At 38.5% G+C, this 22,849-nt stretch overlaps 3 protein-coding genes and 2 long non-coding RNA genes across 5 annotated transcripts; 4 read left to right on the plus strand and 1 right to left on the minus strand.

Annotated features, from left to right (window-relative positions):
* Positions 1-795: 795 nt before the first annotated feature.
* On the plus strand, positions 796-2,132 carry LOC149047370 (uncharacterized). Its single transcript, XM_089205715.1, has 2 exons — positions 796-1,171; positions 1,802-2,132. The coding sequence occupies exons 1-2, from the start codon at positions 964-966 to the stop codon at positions 2,044-2,046; spliced, it is 453 nt and encodes a 150-aa protein (XP_089061841.1). The 5' UTR covers positions 796-963; the 3' UTR covers positions 2,047-2,132.
* Positions 2,133-2,658: 526 nt separating this feature from the next.
* LOC149047371 (uncharacterized) lies at positions 2,659-7,272 on the plus strand. Its single transcript, XM_089205716.1, has 3 exons — positions 2,659-3,735; positions 4,062-4,479; positions 4,936-7,272. Exons 1-3 carry the CDS (start codon positions 3,700-3,702, stop codon positions 5,400-5,402), a joined length of 921 nt encoding a protein of 306 aa, XP_089061842.1. The 5' UTR covers positions 2,659-3,699; the 3' UTR covers positions 5,403-7,272.
* A 1,479-nt stretch (positions 7,273-8,751) lies between these two features.
* LOC113683533 (uncharacterized) lies at positions 8,752-9,771 on the plus strand. The gene is made up of 3 exons (XR_016186421.1): positions 8,752-8,897; positions 9,236-9,316; positions 9,526-9,771. It is a non-coding gene; the product is annotated as an uncharacterized LOC113683533 (long non-coding RNA).
* Positions 9,772-14,421: 4,650 nt separating this feature from the next.
* LOC149047372 (uncharacterized) lies at positions 14,422-16,858 on the plus strand. Its single transcript, XR_016186422.1, has 2 exons — positions 14,422-14,720; positions 15,329-16,858. It is a non-coding gene; the product is annotated as an uncharacterized LOC149047372 (long non-coding RNA).
* On the minus strand, positions 16,240-18,969 carry LOC149047373 (adrenocorticotropic hormone receptor-like). Its single transcript, XM_089205717.1, has 3 exons — positions 18,863-18,969; positions 18,248-18,436; positions 16,240-18,152 (listed from the first exon to the last, which is right to left on the minus strand). Exon 3 carries the CDS (start codon positions 17,922-17,924, stop codon positions 16,896-16,898), a length of 1,029 nt encoding a protein of 342 aa, XP_089061843.1. The 5' UTR covers positions 17,925-18,152; positions 18,248-18,436; positions 18,863-18,969; the 3' UTR covers positions 16,240-16,895.
* Between the last annotated feature and the right edge of the window lie 3,880 nt (positions 18,970-22,849).

A 22,849-nucleotide genomic window follows, 5' to 3' on the forward strand; every position in this document is an offset into this window, starting at 1 on the left:
TATCCCTGGAAATGTTAATAAATGAAGGCGAACTTTAACTGTTGTAAAAGGCCACTGGTATATGCCGCTTCCTAATAAAACCCATATAGAATAAAACCTTGGCTATTGAACTAACTTACTGGAAAGTTTAAGCTCTGGAAATCCAATATAGTCCTCACACTAAAGTAAGCAATTTGAGTATCTGAGTAAATAAAATTTATGCAAATTAGACGGCCCGCTGAATGAATTCATATTTTTAACGCAAAGTTTTGTTGAACGAACAACTTACCATTGCTTGTTACGATAGAAGTTAAATCCATCTCTCAATCTGTTTGTTCTGTGAAGTGGCAACTCATCCATACCTGATTTTGACCAAAATGTGTCAAGCAACTTCAGCGCTTGAGCTATCTAAACACTTCCCACGCAGCGCTTATTACGCATTATCAGACGCTTTAATAATAATGAAACCCGATTATGTTTTGGTCCGAAAATAACATACAATGATGAAAATTAACCACTGCTCAAACCACACAGTTAACAAGGTGAGTATTATTCTTATTGAGCGAACAAATCAGGTACTAGACGGGATAACAAGATCATATGACGTGTAATTTAGCAAACGTGCAGAGATTGGTCACGCTTGTCGCTTGTCGCATATGACGGTACGTGCTATACTTCGTACACAATGTAAACAGACAAAGAAGCAATTATAGCTGTCCCAATGAAAAAATGTACAACTGTACGTCTGTTTATAGATCATCAGTGTAGAAATATTCGACTCTAGGAACAATTTTAATAAAACATTTCCAGGTCAAATGCTCCTGGAATAAAATTTATATATTGTCACGAACTGTTTCGCCACTTACTATTGCACGTGCCTCTACGATATTATTTTTAATTGAATTATTCCCGTCTAGTATTACGAATACCGAAACAGCGTTAGTGGAGTTTGTCTCGTTTGTTGGGAGAGCTTTGTTTTTTGTCATGGCTTCGGCAACGTTTCACTCATGTAGTTTTTCTGGTTTATTACACGACGCCACACCCTGTGGTTTGAGCAGCGATTATCCAGGCCAAGTTGAAGTTCTCGCTTTAAGAAATTGTACAAGGGACATTTCGAGGCACTGCGAGCTGTATGGATTAAAAGCAGATACAGCACTTGACACTGAATGGAAACTGCTGTTAGCAAGAGCAGGTAAATCTTATGTACTGTCTTACCGTCTTACGTAGCGGCTAATAGTGGTGTACATTTCCATCATCTCTTTATCACAGACCTCACGATGGTCATGTTATTCTAAAAAAATATTCGGGTGCTTTCCATTCAGCCCAAAATTCCGCAAGTTTCGGTTAGAAATCAAATGGAGTGGAACATTTCGGTTCGGTCCTACCAGAATATTTGGGAACGCCTTTGAAGCTGGTCCAATTTGACCGGTCAAGTTATTTCGGTCGGTCGAACCGAAAAGTCCCCTTCCATTTGACAAAATTATAGTCCCCAGTACTTGTGTACCGCTCTTTTGTATCCTGCTTGCAAGAACGATAAGCAAACGAGTTCATCTCTTTAAAAATCGCAGGCTTTTATCCGCGGCGTTAATATTTTGCAAACCTAATATTAACGCTTACGATAGCAAAAAGGTCTTTATTCACCACCCCCACCCCCACCCCCACCCCCCCCCGCTCCGCCACCCACGCACACACACCTGTCACTGATACACAGACTTTAAAGACTTTTTTATGAAAAAGGGGACCTCGAGATCTCCTAGCACACGAGCCTCTCAACTCGCTCGTGATGTATGCAATAGATAACTTTCCCTTTACCTTTGTTTAGGGGTATTTGCAGTGGAAGAGTCCCACTTGTCATTGACAATATGCCCTCGCCACAGAGCGGAATTTGGTATGCGCTGGAGATCCTCAAAAGTGAAGTGTAGCATTCCACTAGAAATAGCTGCTCACAAAACAGTCTCGGTCAAAGGCAATCGGCATTTGGACAGCGTTCTATCTGCATTTATTTTAAACACTGAAGGAATACTTATTCAAGTTGGATCGCGTAAGTTTATCGTAACACATTTGTAGCTAAAGTATACGCTTTAATTTTAAACGAGCGAGGGCGTAAAGCAACATATGCGCAAGCGTTACAATACCCTTTATTCTCCTGTTCCCCTCCTCCCAAAGAAGAAAATGGCTTTGAAGAATTGTAAAGAAATCGGCGATGGCCTTTTAACAAGGTTAACATTTATTTTTGCTACAGCTCTTTGCAGAATGTGCAAGCAACATTTCGCGGAGACAAACCAACAACAGAAAGTGACATCCGCACCAATGATTGAAGTTACTCCATGCGTAGAACTAGAGACTTCAGAAGCAAATGTAAGTAAGTAAACGGTAACCTTGGATACAGACAGTTATTCCAACATAACAAATGCCAAAATTCCGAAAGGGCTGGGTAACTGTGAATAACTGTAAACTTTGAAAATGACTCTGAAAATGATTTTAAGACGAATAGGTCACTGTTCGTTTCTTTAAATTCCTTTCGGTCTGGCTGGAGCGGGAGTATTGATAATGATAGCGGTATGCATGTAAATTCATATTTTCTTTTTTTAAAATGATGTATAACTTAAGTTTCGAACTATAATAAAACAACTAATGCCTAGTGACAAAATAAACAGAAATATTGAAGTAACATTGATGTCTAAACGTCTTTTTTGTATGTTACAGAACAGCTCAAACTCATCTCCAGGACAAAGTGATACCAGTCAATCTGTTGAAGAGTTCGCAGAAAGCCTTGGATGTCTAACAATCGCTGATGACACCTTTCTGTCACCAGACACAATAAGCACAGCTTCCACTCAGAGTGACGAGCCCACACCTGTGATCTTACATGAGCCGCGCGAAAAGCTGAGTGAGTTCCTGGCAGCATGCAAACTTGAACCGCTTGGAAAGCCATGGCTTTCTTGGAGTGATTCCTCTGAGCGAACAAGAAAACGTCAAACAAGGAGAGCCACATAAATAGTAGCAACTGTGCTAAAGAGCACCACCCCTGATAATGCTGGTGAACTCTGGCGACGTTTAGCCTCTTCTACGGCTATGAACAAGGCCCTAGGTGTAAGCGAGTTGTCACATTCAGAGCATTTGTATTTAGAGGCCCTAGCAGAAGCGTACCAGAATGCAACAAGCTGGGATACACGTAGACAAGTGCTTTCGATTATGGCAGGGGTTGGAACTTTCAACGACATTTCCCGTTATATCCCGGGGTTGACAAGATACCGATACTCCATGGCTAATTTTCATCGATCACAGTTTGGCCGAGGCGCTCAAGTTCTACAACAGCCTACCACATGAATACGAGTAGACTTGAGGCAGCTTGACCACTTTCTTGGTTTCATCACGAGCCCGCATCTTGTTCAGGACCTTCCATTTGGGCAAAAACATCTCAAGCTTTCGTCTGGTGAGGTTATTCAAGTACCTAACGTAATCCGTATGATGATGCCCGAGCGAGTGATACAACAGTACACTCAGTACTGTTTGGAGATCAACTTCAAACCATTCAGCGAAACTACTATCAGACGGGTACTCTTTGAGTACAGTGCCTCTGTAAGAAAATTACTGCAGGGCTTAGATTATTTTGCAGCTGAAGGTGCTCGCGCATTTGATGATCTCGTGGCCCTCGTACGCCAAATAGGGGGATTAGGTTCCGGCAAGGAGTGAGAGACTACAGTTGTGAAAGCTCTTATGACAAGCAAGCAGTATTTGAAGGGGGACTATAAGGTAATGTGAATTCTGACTCCAGAAAGACAGCTTGAATAAAACTAAAAGTAAGTACTTATTTTACCTCGTCAACAAAATCATTCCGTAAAACAAATATATATTTTGTACTCTTTTTCTTCACTAAATGGTGCACGTGTAACTAGCTTACATAAATTCTCGAGATTAACAATGCGCGCACGAGGATAGTTTTTTTTCTAAGGTTAAGGTTAAAAGTTATTCGCCCCCTGACGTTAATAATATATGTTAGATTAAAAATCATTTGATTAACTATTATATTGAAGTATAAGCACAGACAAACAGTAATCTCAGTTTTGTTCTATCAACAGGTTCATGTCACAAGCCCCTCTAACGTAGCAGACCATTGTGTGTTGTTTGCTCTTAGCGACAGTAGTGATGCAGATTACCAGCAACAATGCAGTCACCAACACACTGATCTTTGTGACCGTTGTCAAAGTCTTCAGGAAACTCTGGCAAAGATTGAACGGGTCTTTGGCGAGACGACCTTTCCGACTCAGGACGCCAAAGACGAAGCGCTATTTATATTCCAGACAGCCGAGCTGGCCATAATGTCCTGGAAATGCTACATCCTTAGATCAGCTAACCAAGACCAAGCGAGAATAGATGCACTGGAGAAACTTGACGACAACACTGTCTTGATAATTAACGACTGGGCCATGAAGTTCCTGCCACAAAAATACAGAGAGTCCCAAACCGACTGGTTTGGTAAGCGAGGTATCTCCTTAGGTTAGTCTAATGAAAATTCACAATTCTTCCTTTTTAGAATTATTTCATCGCGCAAATATATATTTTTTTATAGTTTGAGTAAAAAGGTGTACGTTTATCGTTTGTTATAGCCTTCAGACGCATGAAAGGCATCCATTTCCCATCCTGGTACGCAGGAGGAGCGGGTGTCTGCCACCCCGTGGGGTTTTGCTTTGTAAAAGACTTAAGCCCCTTAGACCCTTTATAAATTTATAGTCCTTGATTTGTTCTTCAAAATTTTTAAAACGAACATTGCAGAATATGGCGGTTCTGAAGAACATGTCCGGTCATAAGATGTAAAAAGCAAACGTTTCATCTGTTCGCGCAGCAAAGTGGACCAAAGGGGCACTCTTCACAGGCTGTGCAGAGTGAAGTATTGAAGTAGGTGAACAGTGCTGTTAATGCATATCTTGTTTCTTTATGTGTTATCTACTTCAGAGCATGGCATTAGTTGGCTTTCATCTGAGTTTTCTTCTGGAGACTTTAAACCCCTTAGCCCAAAACCGACTCAGTCAAGGAAGAAGCAAGAGACGGAAGTGGAGCAGGTTCATGATCCCACTGACAATACAAATGAATCGTCATCCGTGTTTACCTGCCCTCAGGATGGGTGTGTTAAGGTCTTTCAAAGGCTGTCTTCTCTCGAAAAACACCTATCTTTAGAGAAATGCACCAAGTCTTCAGAGAAACGGTCTTTGTTAGACCTTGCCAAACTAGACTACAAGTCCAGGTTGGAGGAGGGCATGACCAGTCAAGTTATTTCGTTTGCGTCCTTTAGGGATACAAGAGAGGCTACATCCGGCGAAGTAGAGGTAAAAGAAGGATGGGCGCTAAAGCCGAGCAAAAAAGCATATCGCTTTAACCAAAACCAGAGGGATTATCTAAATGCGAAGTTTACAACTGGTTAAACCAGCGGCAGAAAACTGGACGGTGATATCGTACCACGTGAAATGAGACGTGCACAAGGACCTGATGGTGTTCGTTTGTTCAAAGTATCCGAGTTTCTTACCCCGCAGCAGTGCACTTCATATTTCTCACGTCTTGCAGCGAAGGTCCGACGGCAAACATCCGACGATGCTGAAATCCAAGCTGTAGTAGAAGAGGAAAACTTTACCATGGCAAGAGAAACAATCCTATCCATCACGCTACAGCACCCCATCACTTACGATCAGTACGATATCTGTGCCATGGCCAAGGGAGGATCTCTGGAGCGACTTAAACTTGGAATGCTTCAAAACATTTGTCAGTAACTAGAATTAGAAGTACCTCCCAAGCCTGTTCGCCGCAAAGCGCTCTACGTTGACCTGCTGAAAAAAGCCGTCATTAATTGCACTTGCCAGCTCCGTGGGAAAAATATGTAGAAACAGAAAGTACTACCCTGCTCACAGACGTTTTTCTGTTTTGGGAATTTGGTGCGCGCACAAGATAAGCGATTGCTCGTGAGAGAGGGCGGAACGCGCTTTTTTTTTATACGTGTACTCGACGATATCTAAAAATGAAGAGAGTCTGTGAACAGGCTAGTAAAGTACACAAATTGTAGAGTTTTGCCTAAACGGTGTTCTCACTTCTCCTCAGAGGCTTGCTTCCAGGAGTGAATCATTCACCATTTGTTCTCGCCGGGATAACTAAGTCAAGAAAAAATCTATTTTGTTCATTGTTTTGCTTCCTTTACTTATTTTTGAAGTTTGTTTATGTTTAAAAGAGCGTTCCTTTTCGGAAAGTGAGATCATTTCTCGTTTGTCAGGATGAGTCCTTGTTACAAATCAGTCAGTTACCTTTCAGCTCGTGACTATTTGCACTTTATAAATGTCTCTTCCCGCTCTGACAAATCAATGACACCTTATCTTATAAATGTGAAGAGGTATTTTAGCTTGCATAACAGCCGCTTTATGAGCCAAGCGAGGCGAACGCGGCATTTGTTCGGAGCACGAAACGAGTGCGAAGCGCGAGACGAGGGATGGAGAAAAATAAAGCTTTATTTTTCTCCTCCCCTCGTCGCTTCTCGCGCTTCGTGCAAAATGCCACTTTCGCCTCGCTTGGCTCATAAAGCGCCTTTTATGCAGGCTGGAGGTATTTCTGCAAGTTCTTTGAGTTAACCAAAGATAACTTTGTTTATCTTCGCTAAACAACACTTCTAGAGGTCTCAGAGAAAGCGTTACGCGCTAGAATGTGGAATTTTATAACACTCCACATCGCGTATTCAGCCCTGCGGAGTGGTTCTCTTTTTCTCGCGCTCGCGGCGTGAATTGGTCATAGTTAACTCAAAGATTATTATTAGCCTCAATAGGCTTTTCAACAATTTTGAAGAGGTCTGGAAGGTTTTAAGGATGCGATAAGCACACGCAAGTTTGAAGTTGTGTTGTGGACAAGCTCTAAATGAAACTGAGAATTTCTAGTTACCTGGCTAGGGTTTCCTGGTTTCGGAGGAAAAATCATAAAAAAAAATCCAAAACAAAACTAAAGCAAGCTATAAAGTTGACTTTTATGCTTTTTTTTTTTTCTTTTTTTGCTGTAGGGATTATTGCAAGGTGGGAAATTCGGGAATAACGAACTTATTAAGGAAACATTTGTGTTTGAAATATTTTGGGAAATATTATACCACTCTGAATCAAAAACTGTGATGAATGTCTTTCACAGCCGGTCAGCATATGCATGTGTCCAGGCCAATACAAATATATAAATCAAATAAAGCAAGAAGGTCTGTTCTGTGAAAAGTTTATATATTTTTTTTACCAAAACAAAGGCCGAAAACAGAAGTTATTGAGTATTTCGTGACAGTTTGCTAACGTGACCTTGGCATGTAGCCGATTTCCGGGTCAGTAGAGGTCATAAGACCTTGTGGTGGCTTGAAATCTTAACTAAACGAATTCAAAATCGAAGTCAATGGTCTCGAATGCATTTTAATTCTGCTTTTTCCCCCTGAAGAAAACTATTTTAAAATTGTGGTAACGGAGTTTCGTCAAGCGATGACAGCTTCAGTTTGAAGTTGCGATCTCAATGATTTCGCTGGTAGCAAAGTAGCTAAACAAACGTTTTTCAGTCAGTTATTTACGGCTCTTACCAACACAGCTGAAAGCTAGAAATAACATTTTCACTGTAAAAACATATTACAAGCAACAGTAAGTAGTCCTTTTACACTAAACTTTGCATTTAGTATGAATTCATTCAGCGGGCCGTCTAATTTGCATAAAGTTTATTCTCAAATTGCTTGCTCCAGTGTCAGGGCTGTATTTAATTTCCAGAGCTAAAACGTTCCTGTAATTTGCTTCAATAGCCAAGGCTTTATTCTATATGGGTTTTACTAGGAAGCGGCATATACCAGAGGGCTTTTACAACGGTTAAAGTTCGCTTTCATTTTCTAACATTTCAAGAGACACAAATACGACCTTTTTAAACTTGTCGATTGTAAATGTTAAAAACTTCTTTCTTCAAATTTTCTTTTAGGATTTTAAAGATTAAGAACGAAATAATACTCGGCTGAAGTTTCGATGTTAGAGATTGTTTCTTATGCGTTCACCGTTTTCTCGAAGTTGCGGTCGGATTCTGTTGTTTTTAAGCGCGAAAAGACAGCAATAAAACGATTTTTCAAACTATTTGTTATTTCTCCCGTACAATGAATCACTTGAACCCAAAACTATTTTTTCTTGAATTAGGTCACTAAAAGGGATGTTTTGGCAAAAGAATTCAATTTTTTTACGTGTCTTGCGATTTTCGATTTTCTCGGAAAATGGCTCTTAAATCGTGCGATTTATTTGAACTCAGAAAAATCCGTCAGCAACGTTGTTAGGATGGCCTCCTCCATAGTCTCCTGAAATCTCACAGGAAGATGCAGTAAAGCAAGAGAATAGCGTGATGCAGCCAGCCGAGAGGACCTCAACTACCGTTTAGTCAAAGACCTTACTCGTTCGTCATGTTACTCATAGTTGGTTTCACCTCATAAACTTTCTTTTGCCTTTGCAAAATATCTATCTAAGGTTACTCGGTTTAAACAGCGAAGTAAATATTTTGCGCATTTTGGATGACTGAACCGACATCTGGCAATAAGGCGAACTGGAAAACATGATTAAAATCCCGTTATCAAAAAAATCTATGGCACATTTTGACTTACGCATTTTTGTGAAGAATGCCGACTGAGAAAGTGTTTAATTTTCTCCGAGCTGAGCAAGTAAAGCGTTTCTATACAGCTGCACACATCTTGGATCGCCGGCGATTAATAATTATACAATTATAATTAATATATATAATAATTATATAATTATAATTAATATATATACCAGAACTTTTCATTCACTGAAGCTTGTGTCAGCGAGATGAAGACTACAGCACTTTGTGTTTTTGCTCTGTTCCTTTCTTCGATGTTAGTTGAGGGCATGATTCTCTGCCCTATGCGTGGTACTTGCAAGGTAGAAAAAGTACATGAATAAGTAGACATCTCTTTCGTTTTCAGTCCATCTAAAATGTTTTAGATGGTGTTAATGTTTAATTTGAGTTGAATTTTCTAGGTGGTTCGATTAGCAATTGCAATTTTTTTTCCTTTCAAAAAGAGAATTTCCAGTAAGGAACACTTATTAGTGAGCGTAGAAATACCTCATCTATTTATTTATTCATGTCAAAATGAGCTGGAATCTTTCAATAATGTTTTTTCTTTATCATTTCATTCATGTCATTGCTGAATGATCCTGTTTGTTCAACTCAGTAATTTTTCCGCACTAAAAACCGTTTTAAATTCTTTTGGGAAAAGCCTCCGAAAGAGGTTGGAGATGAAGGAGGGGCTGGAAATTTAGAAATGATGAAGATGAACATCCGTAGACGCTTGGAGGAGGTAAGTACAGGTTTTTAATCTATCGTCTCTTCGGTTTGTCTGGTTAAGTCAGTATCCAAATAGTTGAATTGGAAGAAGAAGTCATTCGGTTCTTTTCATGCATTTTACTCCAACTATTCGTCAGAGCTTAACGGTCTTGTTTTTTTATTTCTTTTTTTCGAATAAATTTGAAGAAAAATTTTAAGATTATTTTTATTGAATCTCTTTAGGCAAAACGTGAGCAACAGTACCGGAGAGAAATTTGCTTACAAGCCCGCGAGCTGAGATGTGGAATGGAACAAAAGAAATAGGTTCACTGCAGTCAAGACCACACAGCTACCTGAAGTTAAAGCATAATTTCATTCCTAAATAACGAAATTGAGATGTAGATGCTTTAGCCGCTATCGTGAATGTTATATTCTTTGAAAATCTATAAATTGTTTGAATTCAATAAAGGCTGTGGTCCATATGGTGAATATGTACTATTCGCTCTATTTGTTGTTGAGCCCTAACATTTTAAGTGGCCCGCTAGGGTAGTGTGAAGACTCTTTAACCCTTTAACTCTCATGACTGACCAAGACATATTTTCTCCTTACGATTTCAATACAACATCAAACAAACAACTGATGAGAATAAGGAAAATATACTTTGAGTGGATTATCAGTTGATCCAATACCAATTTCCCAAATTTCCATCATAAAAAGTTGTATGATAGGCAGTAAGGAGGATTACTTATGAGATCTTTAGAGTGAAAGGGTTTATCTCGAGGCCTTATATTGATGTTTAGTTAAACACGAGTTATTGCCCCTGTAATTCTCATTAAATTTTTATTCACAATTTACTATGAGCCCGGTGCATCCCCAAGTAAACATTAGGGATCTTTCCGCTTGTACAGCTACTGCAGTCATTTTTGTTTCACCACAGAAGAAAGACACGATATTGTTTTTTTAAATTTAAGAACCTGGAACAGCAACAAATCCCTATCAGTTTGATATACAGAGCTATACATGTATAGCTGAAATCTTGAAGAATATTATCAGGCTGGAATAAGCTCAAACTGTTTTACATAACCTCTTTCCTTTCAGCCGGTAGTCGTTTTAGCATACTCAAATATAGGCGGTTTCGATAGATGTCGGCCGTCTTTGTCAAAACGTGTTAAGACTGATGGCTGAAAGGCATCAGAACTGTCAACATCTAACCATAAAGCGAAATTTATATCATCACCTGCCGCGGAGAATTTCACGTTAAATTTCACACTAACGGATAAGAGAAGGGGTCAGTACTTACGATAGACTATAGACAGGGTTGCACCTCTAGAAAGCTTGACACTTTCACGCTAAAGGTATATAGAGAAAATGGTTTCAAGGGCTGCGGTAAGGAACACAATAAGGAAAGCTGCAACTGATGCTTTAAATTGAACAATACAAATGTTGCAAAAGAAAAATGAAATTTATAGAAAACACTTTTAATTTCCTTTCTTCTTGCTACTGCAAGACGTTAGAGTGTTGTTTTGATTTACTGAATTTAGATGAAAAGTACCCCATACTACAAGGAAAGTACACATATACGAAATATATATATCGAGCTGCTCAATAGTTCTTCGTCAACCAGGAAGATGTATTTCAAACTCAGGGTAGGAAACCCCACCCCTGCCTCTCTATAAAATTAAAATGAACGCACTCTCCCCCGGTTCGCGTTCAATTTAAAATGTGCATCATAACGGCTGCCAAGTTTTAGAAAAACCCGTTTCTGTATAAATTCAAATGGTCAAAACAAATCCTAAAAATCTCCTGCAAAGATACAAAACATGATTTTACCCATCCTCAACATGGACGTGACACCATTTGTACAGTTCCTGGTCTTCGTTGCATACATTGGTCTTATTTTTGGACTTTCTGTTGAACTTATCGGACGTAATCCATTAAATATGTTGAGAGTAAGAGATAAAGAGGAAGGATCTGCCATGAATGCAGAAGGTTCGGTCATAACAAACGAAGATTCTGCTATTACGAGCGAAGGCTCTGCTATAAAGAACGAAGACTCTGTCAAAGAAAACGAAAACTCGGAGGGAAATACATGTCTGTCTGATTGAGGTGAGATCGTTTTTTCGGTTATTGAGTGACATTCAGACACAGTCTTCTTTGAAGTAGCTACCCATATTCAGTGCATTCGTAGACCAAATATTTTTATTTGCGTCATTTTAAATCCGTCCTAATAACCTTCATCGCCTTTCGCCATCCTCATTTCTTCCTAAATATGATTGTGTTGAGTTAAACCGATTAGTTGACTAGGACAAGATTAATTTTCTGCGTACATTTGTCGAATTCAAGTGGAAAAGTGTAGATTATGGCGCACCAGGTTTCATATTGTTTTTTCATTTTTTATGTAGAGGCTGGAAGAAAGCCGACATAAGCTCAGTGAAAACCCATATTTTTACCCTTATTGGCGAATCGATATTTCACCAGCGGGCTTTAAAATGAGGGTCGACACTCTGATTGTGGGCTGCGAATTCGAAATGATTTTCACTGAAAAAACCTTCAGTCTTCGTTGTCAGCTTCAAATGACGAAATTGAGATGTAGATGCTTTAGCCGCTATCATCAATATTGTATTCTGTGAAAATGTATAAATTGCTTGAATTCAATAAAGGCTGTGGTCCATATGGTGAATATGTACGATTCGCTGTATTTGTTGTTGAGCCCTAACATTTTAAGTGGCCCGCCAGGGTAGTGTGAGGACTCTTTAAACCTTTAACTCCCATGACTGACCACGGCACATTTTCTCCTCACGATTTCAATACAATATCAAACAAACAACTAATGAGAATAAGGAAAATACAATTTAAGTGGATTATCAGTTGACCCAATACCAATTTCTCCAAACTACCATCATAAAAAATTGTATGATAGACAGAAAGGAGAATTACTAATAAGATCTTTAGAGTGAAAGGGTTTATCTCGAGGCCTTTACATCGATGTTTAATTAAACACGAGTTATTGCCCCTGTAATTCACATTAAATTTTTATTCCCAATGTACTATGAGCCCGGTGCATCCCCAAGTAAACATCAGGGATCTTTCCGCCTGCACAGCTGCTGCAGTCATTTTTGTTTCACCATTGAAGAAAGGCATGATATTGGTCCTTAATTTGAAGAATCATGGAACGGCAACAAATCTCTATCAGTTTGAGCTACAGAGCTATACATATATAGCTAATGTCTTGAAGAATGTAATCAGGCTGGGATAAGCTCAAACTATTTTACATAACCTCTTTCCCTGCAGCCGGTAGTCTTTTCGGCATACTCAGATGTTGGAGGTTTCGATAGATGTCGGCCGTCTTTGTCAAAACGTGCTAAGACTGATGGCTGATAGGCATCAGAACTGTCAACATCTAACCAGAGAGTGAAATTTATATCATCACCTGCCGCGGAGAATTTCACGTTAAATTTCATACTAACGGATAAGATCGAACAAACGATATCGCACGAATCGTGTGTCGAATTGCAACGCGTCCCGGCAATGTAGCATGTTAGTCGGCTGCCAATGGTGTATTTTATTTTGGTGCCTTTTATTTTAATCCAACATTAAGGTAGCTCTGCTTAGTAACATAATTCCTCTTGTGATTTGATCTTAGCTGTCCATGCGCCATAACCTCCCAGCCAGTGGAATTAAAAGGGAAAGCATGCAGCGGTCTGCTAAAGCCTCCTCGTTAAAATTTTACGTTTTTTTTTAAAAGCGTCGACAAAGCTGCGCGAGTGCAGAACCGAGCGGCTTTATCCGGACTGGCTTACGTCAGCATAATGGTTTTCTATAGCATTACGTTGCGCGAGAGACAAGACATCCGCAAAAAAAAAAAAGAAAAAGAAAAATGAATGAACAAACGAAAAAATAAATAACAAAATTAAGCGCACTTGGAGATACTAAAATCGAAAGACAAAGAAGAATGGGGTGCTTTCGCAGAGACCGTTATTATAACATATTTCCTCAATTTTTATTCTTTTTTTCCGTTGCAAATTGGTTTTAATCCTGACAAAGCTTAACTGAGTGCACTCAACAAGACAAAACAATTGCAATAATATGGCTGGCTATTTCTTTCATCGTCTAACTAGCAAATGATAATGTAAATATTGATTGTAACGAAGATGATAATAACAATAATGCAAACAGTGTCTATGGTGAAGCGACATGTCACTGGAATTACACAATTTTGCAAATTCTCATCGAAATAGTGGTCTTTTTATTTTAAAAAAGGTAAACCACAGTGTGAACGGTAAAACACACAAAAGTTACGATTTAAGCATTGCCTACTTTAATGATTCAGAAGAGGGAACTAAAAATTTGCATTTCAGTGAATTAATATTTAAGAATCTAGCTACTGGTACCTGTTGAAGACATCATGGCAAACTCAAATATCATTTCTTCTCTGGCAATTTTAACCAAGCCACTGTAGGTAATGAATCTCGTATTCGAACCCACGAGCTTTCTTCAAAATTACTGTTTAAAGTAAACGAATATCTCTTAACGGAGAAGGCATTCTAATAACACTTCTATACCAGGTTACCAAATATTGCTTTCTATGCCTTTCCTTAAGAGAAGGGGGGAGTACCTACGATAGACTATAGACAGGGTTGCACCTCCAAGGAGTTTGACACTTTCAGGCTAATAGTATGTAGAGAAAGGGGTTTGAAGGGCTACGGTAAAGAAAACAATAAGGAAAGCTGCAACCGACGCTTTAAATTGAAGATTACAAATGTTGCAAAAGAAAAAATGAAATGTATAGAAAACACTTTTAATTTTCCCTCTTCTTGCTACTGCAAGACGTTTGAGTGTTGTGTTAATTTACTGAATTTAGATGAAAAGTACCCCATACTACAAGGAAAGTACACATATACGAAATATATATATATATCGAGTTGCTCGATAGTTCTTCGTCAATTAGGAAGAAGTATTTGAAAGTCAGGGTAGGAAACCCCACCCCTGCCTCTCTATAAAATGAAAATGAATGCACCCTCCCCCGGTTCGCGTTCAATTTGAAATGTGCATCTTATAAAGGCTGCCAAGTTTTAGAAAAACCCGTTTCTGCATAAATTTTAAAGCTTATGGTCAAAACAAATCCTAAAAATCTCCTGCAAAGATACAAAACATGATTTTACCCATCCTCAACATGGACGTGACACCATTTGTACAGTTCCTGGTCTTCGTTGCATACATTGGTCTTATTTTTGGACTTTCTGTTGAACTTGTCGGACGTAATCCATTAAACATGTTGAGAGTAAGAGATAAAGAGGAAGGATCTGCCATAAATGCAGAAGGTTCGGTCATAACAAGCGAAGATTCTGCTATTACGAGCGAAGGCTCTGCTTTAAAGAACGAAAACTCTGTCAAAGAAAACGAAAACTCAGAGGGAAATACATGTCTGTCTGATTGAGGTGAGATCGTTTTTTAGGTTATGGAGTGACACTGGGACACAGTCTTCTTTGAAGAAGCTACCCATATTCAGTGCATTCGTAAACCAAATATTTTATTTGCGTCATTTTAAATCCGTCCTAATAACCTTCATCGCCTTTCGCCATCCTCCTTCCTTCCTAAATATGATTATGTTGACTTAAACCGGTTACTTGATAAGGACAAGACTAATATTCTGGGTACGTTCGTCGAATTCAAGTGGAAAAGTGTAGATTATGGCGCACCAGGTTTCATATCGTTTTTTCATTTTTTATATAGAAGCTGGGAGAAAGCCGACATAAGCTCAGTGAAAACCCATATTTTTACCCTTATTGGCGAATCGATATTTCACCAGCGGGCTTCAAAAAGAGGGTCGACACTCCAATTGTGGGCTACGAATTCGAAATGATTTTCACTGAAAAAACCTTCCGTCTTCGTTGTCAGCTTCAAATACTCGATGGCTCAGCAACCTTCGTTTTTTTGGCTCCCATTTTTTCATGCTCAAGATTGGTGGTAATAGTAATACTGAGTTATCGATTATTATGTCTAGTTGTAATGTGAGTTAAATGCCACATTTTTTCTTTCCTTTCAGCGTATACTAAAGTTGAATAATAGATTATTGGTAGCGTCTTCAGATTTAGAGAAAACAATGCCAACCGATGATGAGCGTATGTCATCCCACCAGACACTCCTCAAGTTGCGCAAAGGGAAGCCTTTTAGATTGCCTTTTCCTGCCGTCCATAAAACGAACAGAATTTAAACGGACACTGCAATGTAATCAAAGTCATTTAAGCGGGTAACTTAGAATGATTTGACAATATTAATGAAATGTTGATAATGATCTAAAAAGAGAGTCAACCTGTATTCTAAACCCTGGTACAGCGTTAGGTTGTTACCAACTTACCCGCCGACTGACAATAAGTTGAGGAGTTAATTTAATTGTATTTTAAGTTGGATAAAACGCACCTCGTGCATTACGGAATGAGAACTGGGCAACCTCGAATGTACTTTGTGGGTGGAAAATTCTGGGAATGGCGCACGGACAAAGCCTGTTGTAAAGATTTTATGGCATATGTTATTTAAGAACAATTCTCGTATCAACGTCATCTCCGAATCTGCAGATGAATTGGAACCACATGGAGCAGTCACAATCAGCCCATTGGCTCCATGAAGAAAATTAATCACTCCAATAATTCGTAAATTAAAAGGTAATACAATTAACAAGAGCTAAGGCTGCGCTCTTCTATCACTGATTAAAGAAATGAACGAAAAAGAAATCAAAGTCAAACAGAGACGACTCCCATCAAAATTGGCTTGTCGTCTGTTTTACCTGAACAAAGAACAAAATATGGCAGACGAGGAAGCAAAATTGACATTTCCGCAAGTTGTTCCGAAATCTTATACCATCCATTCTGATAAATTTTAAATACGCGCCATATTGTCGCTTTAAATAATGCAACTTAATACCATGTTTTAATACTTCCTACACCAACAATCCAATTATTATAAAAAGATTTCATCAATTTTATTTAATTTTTTTTTGTTCTAGAAAAGCTTTTATAGAAGCTAGCTAGATCTTTATGTTTCAAGCAGTGGTTGATGTATTAGTGGCAGTTGAAGCTGTTTACAAACGACTAATGAGAATGTTGAAACTGAAGGATATTACAGAAACCACTTCACTTTAAGGTCTAAAATCGTCATTGATATATTGAGAAAAATGCTTTCGTGGACTGCTCTGTACATTGTGGTCTGCGTATTCATCATCAGTCGTTAAAAGGCTGTGTGTGTGGACTGCATATGGGTTCATACGTTACTTACTTCATTTAATCGCTGCTGATAAAATGAGGAAACGAATTTAATGTTTGGTTTATCATTCGAAATCCGACCCAAAAGCAAATAAATAACTAAGTTCGATGGTCCTTTCTAAGTGGTAATGGTGATTAATTTCTGAGACGAAGAGTTTCCGCAATCCCCTTGAACATTTTACTTTCACAACACAAAAAAATACATGAAAATATCACAAGATTATCTTTCTTAGACTTACTAAATCTTCTTACTCATTAAATTATTAGTTAAAGCAATGTCAACAATATGCATACACCGGAATACAAATGAGAAAGGACACTCTTTGTCAGTGTATTTGTGTTTGTATAGTTTTATTAAACGGGTGAAATCCTTTCGTCTCCACCGCTTAAATTTTTAGGTATTTGAATGGTTTCTCGTTTGCCAGCGGCATAAACTGATGTTGTGGTAATGTCACTTATCCTTGTGCGTGCCTTGAGATGAAGGAATTTGCAGAAAGCTCTTTTGAACTGAGGAAGCCTCCATGCGTATAAATAAGGGTTGATACCAGAGTTGCACAACACAATTAAGAATTGCAAATCCCGCAACCAATGAATTAGCACACAACTACAGCCTGAGCAAAAATTTAACAAGTAAATCATAACACAGGCTGGTGTGAACGAAGCAAAAAATGCAAGAAGCACAATCATCAATGCTTTGACTGCTTTGCTGTCCTTTTTTGCATTGATAAGATTTTTTCGGTTCTCCTGTACATCAGACTTCGTGCTCTCCATTTCTCCCCTCTTTCGCCAATATCTCGATCTTTGGCGCAGTCGTTTAAGTATTCCTACATGAACAAAGATGAGAACTCCACAAGTGCTGAGAACAGCAGTGTTTGCAAATATAAAGGAGTAGAATATAAATCCGAGTTTGAAGTATACGAAAGAAAACCCTAGTGCCGCCACCCAAATTAACAGGGATGTTAAAATAGCGCGCTTAGAGGTAACCATTATTTTGTACTTCACTGGCGATGATACGGCCACATATCTGTCTACGGTAAGTGCCATGAGTGTTAGAATAGACGCCGTGCACAAGATAAAGTATAAAATGTGCAAGATTTTGATATCTACGATGTCAAGTTGAAGCGCTTCGCTGGTGTGAAAAGCAACTGACACGGGATCCAGAATCGTTCCCACAACCAGATCAGTCGTCGCTAGACTTAACAGGAAATAGTTAAAAGGTGTTTTCAAGTTTCTGAAGGGATCTTTTATGATGGCCAAACAGATGAGAAAGTTTCCAGGAATGGTTAAAATTATCAGGAAAACTGAAAAGGAGGCTGTAAAGTATGAGAGAGCTTTTGGAGGACCAATGTTTGAACACATACTCGACGAGGATGCTAAAGCCATCTAGACTCTCTGATTTGTTCCTGCAGGCACGTTAAAATCAGTGTATGCGCAAAAAGTATATTTGTTAAACTTCGACTTGACACCGATTTGTAAAGGTGCTTTCTGGTGTCTTTTATGCACTCACGCCTCCAGCAAACTGGAACTTCTCGGGCCCTCGATGGAATATTCCGTTTTGATCCAACCAAGTGATGTACCTCGAGCTCTTTGGAACAGTATCCTTGTCAACAACTGTGAAATATCAAAACCATTTAAATAATTTCCTGCATGTGTGTCTGGTTACAATTCGACAGCTTGTCTGACTTTGCGACTCAAATACGAATTACCATGTTGCAGCATTAAGTAAGGGAGGCCACCAACAGAAGATAACTTGAACACAGCTTCCACCTCAAGACAGGTGAAACAGAAGTCAGTGGGATAAATGCTGAGATTTTGGTCTCGCCAGCTGCTTTTTTTGGACAGTGAAGCACATCGGCTAATCAAACGTTATTATAATTTATCTATATCCGTCAGCCCTACAAGAAAAATAACTTCCATTTTCTCTCAGTAGGAAATATCTATCGCTTATCTAAAATTAACATATACATATACAGAAAGAGGAAAAAACAGCGTCTACGACGGTACACTCAACGACATGATGCCTTTCGCTTTCAAGTTATTAAATTTTGAAGTATTCTTTTTAGGAAGCAAAATTAAATGTATGCATTTCTGACAGATTGCATATTCAATTCAATTCTTAAGCTTTGAATATTCCAAAATATAATCATCGCCTAAATTAGAATCAGTGATCGAGGCTGTACATGTACCATCAACTCAGTGTATACATTAGCAGTTTTGGAAGTTGTAATCAAATTTTTTGTCTTTTTTATCTTTATTAGGTGATTACGTGATAAATAGCAAGGGAGGATGTAATGGTATAATTTTCAATCTCAGTTAATTACCCTCAGCGTGGCAGTGCGAACATCCTGAGTTTTGGTGTTTTCCTTTTAGAAAACAAAATCAAGAGGTCTGGCTTTTCAGAGGTTCTTGTAAAATTTTCTAATAACTGGGAGGCATACGGAAGAAAAAAAAACAGAACAAAGCAGTCAGATTATTTTGTATTATTTTATCATAGAGTGTATTCACTTTTTTCTCCTCCTTTACTCCAGCGATATTTTTGATAAACCTATGATCGTCAAAACAATTCTGATAAATATAATTTAACGGAGTTATCTTTATTCATAAAGTAAAAGTTTCCCTTTAAGTTATACACAATAATCCTAAATGCATTTTTTTCATCGCCTTTAATTTTGTTCCGACAATTTATTTACTATCTAAGACAACCGCAATAGCCGCGGATCGTCGCTAAAAGCTCTTTTTCTTAAGTGCTAAGGAGCATAAGCATCATTTCATTCAGTTTTTTTTTTTTCTAATTTACTGCGCCTATTTTCACACTGACTTACCGAAAAAAGGGTATCTCTCGAGAAATCATTGTCTATTTGACAATTTGACATATAGTTCCTGTCATCAAAATGTCAGTTCTCGTACATCCAGTTCCAATTGCCACATCCTGATGTTTTCTATAGCTTTGCATTTCTTTCACCAAAGCGCCAACGTAATTGCCGCGATCAAGAAAGTGGTCAAATTGTATTTCTTTTGTCGCTTTATTTGAAGGAGTAAAAGGGCTGAGAAGCTTTTGGAACTAAAGTATTCTACAGTGAAGGAACAAAAAAAGGAAAATTAGATATAACTCTATTTATTAAAAATGATAATTTCCAAAAACCCTGTTGTCTTATATTCTGATCACAAAAGCAGATATATACCGATATTGACCAGTTAAGCTGGTTATTGCGGAGAGAGCTGAAGTAAAATTGTGGTAAAGAGTTAGGAAAATAAACAGGAAACTGAAATGGAATCTATATAGGATAAGATATCAAAAGAAGCAGCCTCTTTGAGGGCGAAATAGCCGTCACGATCAATCTTGAAGAGAGCTGATCAAACTCTATCACCGAGTCGCAGCTTATTGAGGAATTCTAAACATCTGTGCTATTATTAGATGAATTTGTTGGACGATTGTTTATTTACATAGATTAGCAATTAGTTTACATTTCTATCACAGAAATATAGGTTTTCCTCAAATTCTCACAAAAGATAAGAAACGATAAGACATCATGCGTGTTTACAAAAAATGATTGCTCACGTTTCTTAAGAGCTTCGGCCAGGAGATTAAAAAGAAGAAGAAGAAGAAGTTAAGACAGAACTCCGCCACAGTTTGATCAAGAAAGGATTGATTACACACAGTGCGAATACACCGAAAAATACCGAGTCAGAATCCTATGCTTTAATCGAAACTGAAGTATGGGATATTTATCGCTATATCATGCCTAAATATTAGAAGCGACATAACCTCGGATTGTTTTTTTCATAGTTCAAATTCAGTATGATAGGTATACAGTACTACTCATCGTCATGCGAGAGCCAATTCATATGACTAGTCAGCTAAATATTTTTATATGTGAAAAGTGATAATCTGGTCAGGACCGTACTAACTTAATCACTGATTCATAAACTGTGGATTTTAAAGCCTTTTAAAGTCTGAAACTTGTTTCAAATTCTGTTCGTCTGTTCATGTTTTGCGCCTGAAAGCTTGATATGTTGGGCATTTCACACAATTAATACTGCATCTATTTCTTATCTTAATGACTTCCACGACTGAATGATTTTCCTAACAATCCTCGTTTCTTTTTTACTGTTTGTTTAGTTTCTGTTTGGTCCTTTCTATCTGTGTTTTAGGCAATCTGCCGAAAGCTGCACCGTGAATGAAGAATGGAGAAAAACTAAAACTGTTATAGGACAATAGTACTAAAACAGCTCAGTGAGAACATTCTCTTAAAAAAGATAAGAGACGAACAATAAGACGATGAGAAACTGTTAAAAACGCGATTCAAACGTCATGTTTTGGGGAGAAAATAAACAGGTTTACATGGCCAGATACAGATGTTATAGAAGTGTTGAGAGGAAATAAATGAAAATAATTTTTATGTAAATTCTGTGATTAACCGGCAGATACATGATTAACTGGCTTGACAATTCCTTTCGCTTGGTGATATACTTCACTTTTAGATTTGCCTCGATCGCGATATGCCTTCATCTGTAATTGAGCGAAAAATCTCTCACTTGTGAAATGCTTGCTGCTCAATAAATAGCGTCACCTTACAATGAAAATCAGAAACTTACCTGATATGACTCGCGTTCCCGTGGTGGAAACAGTGAATGAGTCAGACTGACTAACGCAATTACATTAAAGGGCCAATGAGCGAAGTCCAATATATATTATCTCAATTGAGTCAGGAAAACTGGGTCGAGTACACGAAGTCGAGGTTTGTTGGAAAACTTCCCAGAAGAACACTGTGAAATAGAGTCAAGTTACGAATTATGCAAGATTGCCTGCTCAGGTAGCCAAACAGAACATAGGATTCCACGGGCGCTTCCAGCGATATAATAATGATAAATGATAATAGTAATAGAGTAAATGTTCTTGAGCATAAATATGGTTTGAGCCCATCTCATAGCTTATTTTTACCCTCGCCTTACAGCTCGTGCCGAAATGCTCTGAGTTGGGCCCAAAACATATTCATACCCAAGAGCATAAACTCTGTTGTTTTGATAACAGACCATTAGACTTCATTTTGAAGTAAACTTCTTGTGGATGTTCGAGGGGCGATACCTGATGAGAACTATCATCCTTGTGTATTATAATAACAATGATAACAAAAGCGGTGAGATAATTAACAATAATAATGATAATAACAATTATAATAATTACGATGATGATTAACAGGGTCGGAAAACACATTTACAGAGGTCATCTGTAAGGGATGTGATGAAGATACTGTGAGAAGTGGTAGGAACAAGATCCATTAACAGTAATAAAGAAACAAGAGATTGCAGTCAGCGCAGTGATGAACGACACATGTCTTGAGGATCAATTTTGGAGCTCTGAAACAATGAACGCATCAAGTTTTAATTTAAAAAAAAACTGAACTTAATTTTGCTAGTTGCAGAAAAATACATATTGGCGGCGTCAACTTTTGTACCGCTTCTGATACACTAAACCACACAGGCTAGTTGAAATTTCAAAAATTTAAAAAAAATAAAAGCTAAGTTTTTCGTTTGTCTCACGATGTAGTCACGTGTGATGTAGATCTCGACGTTTCGACTGCACACTACTAGTCTTCTTCAGGCGATGAGGTCGACTGGTCATGCGTGATCTTATAAAGCATGATGCTCTGCTGTGATTAATTAGTTGTTTTTCAACAGCTCTGATTGGTGCATTTTGATCCTTGCTGTTCACTTAGTGATTTGCTCCCTCGGCGATCTGCAGTCGCGCAGCTCTTCTGTTGTTGTGTTTTTTGATCGTGGGCATCCACGGTCCTGGAATTTCTATTCCACTATAACTGTTGATGTTGTTAGGATGAAGTCTTATATGAATTGCCCATGGGCTTGTAGTAATGAGGGTCACGATCAATAAACTTTACTTCGTTCCAGAGTGTCTTGTGTCCAATATTGCTCTGAAACGGCGGAGGTCTCGGTACGGGCGAGTCGAATGTCTCGATCGTGCTCCTTAATTCTGTCTTGCATAGGTCTTCCAGTCTCTCCGATGTACACCTTGCCGCATTCACAGAGACTCCTGTAAACTACGCCATCTTGTTTAGCCGGGTCGACAGCGTCTCTTGGTCGTACTAGCTGAGATCTTGGCGTAGTCTCCTATTTGAAAACAGCGCGTATGCCTCGTTGTTGTAGGCAACGGCGAAGCTCTTCGGACAGAACTTTGACATAAGGTAAAAACGCAGTAGCTTTGAATTTTTTGGCTGGTCCGGAACAGTTGTTTGGTTTTCCGGTCTTGGTTTCTGCAAGAAATAAGACGGACCATTAGAAACCAGAACAGA

This window comes from Pocillopora damicornis, chromosome 4 (genome assembly GCF_964200805.1).
Source record: "Pocillopora damicornis chromosome 4, jaPocDami1.2, whole genome shotgun sequence".
Lineage (NCBI taxonomy): Eukaryota > Metazoa > Cnidaria > Anthozoa > Scleractinia > Pocilloporidae > Pocillopora > Pocillopora damicornis.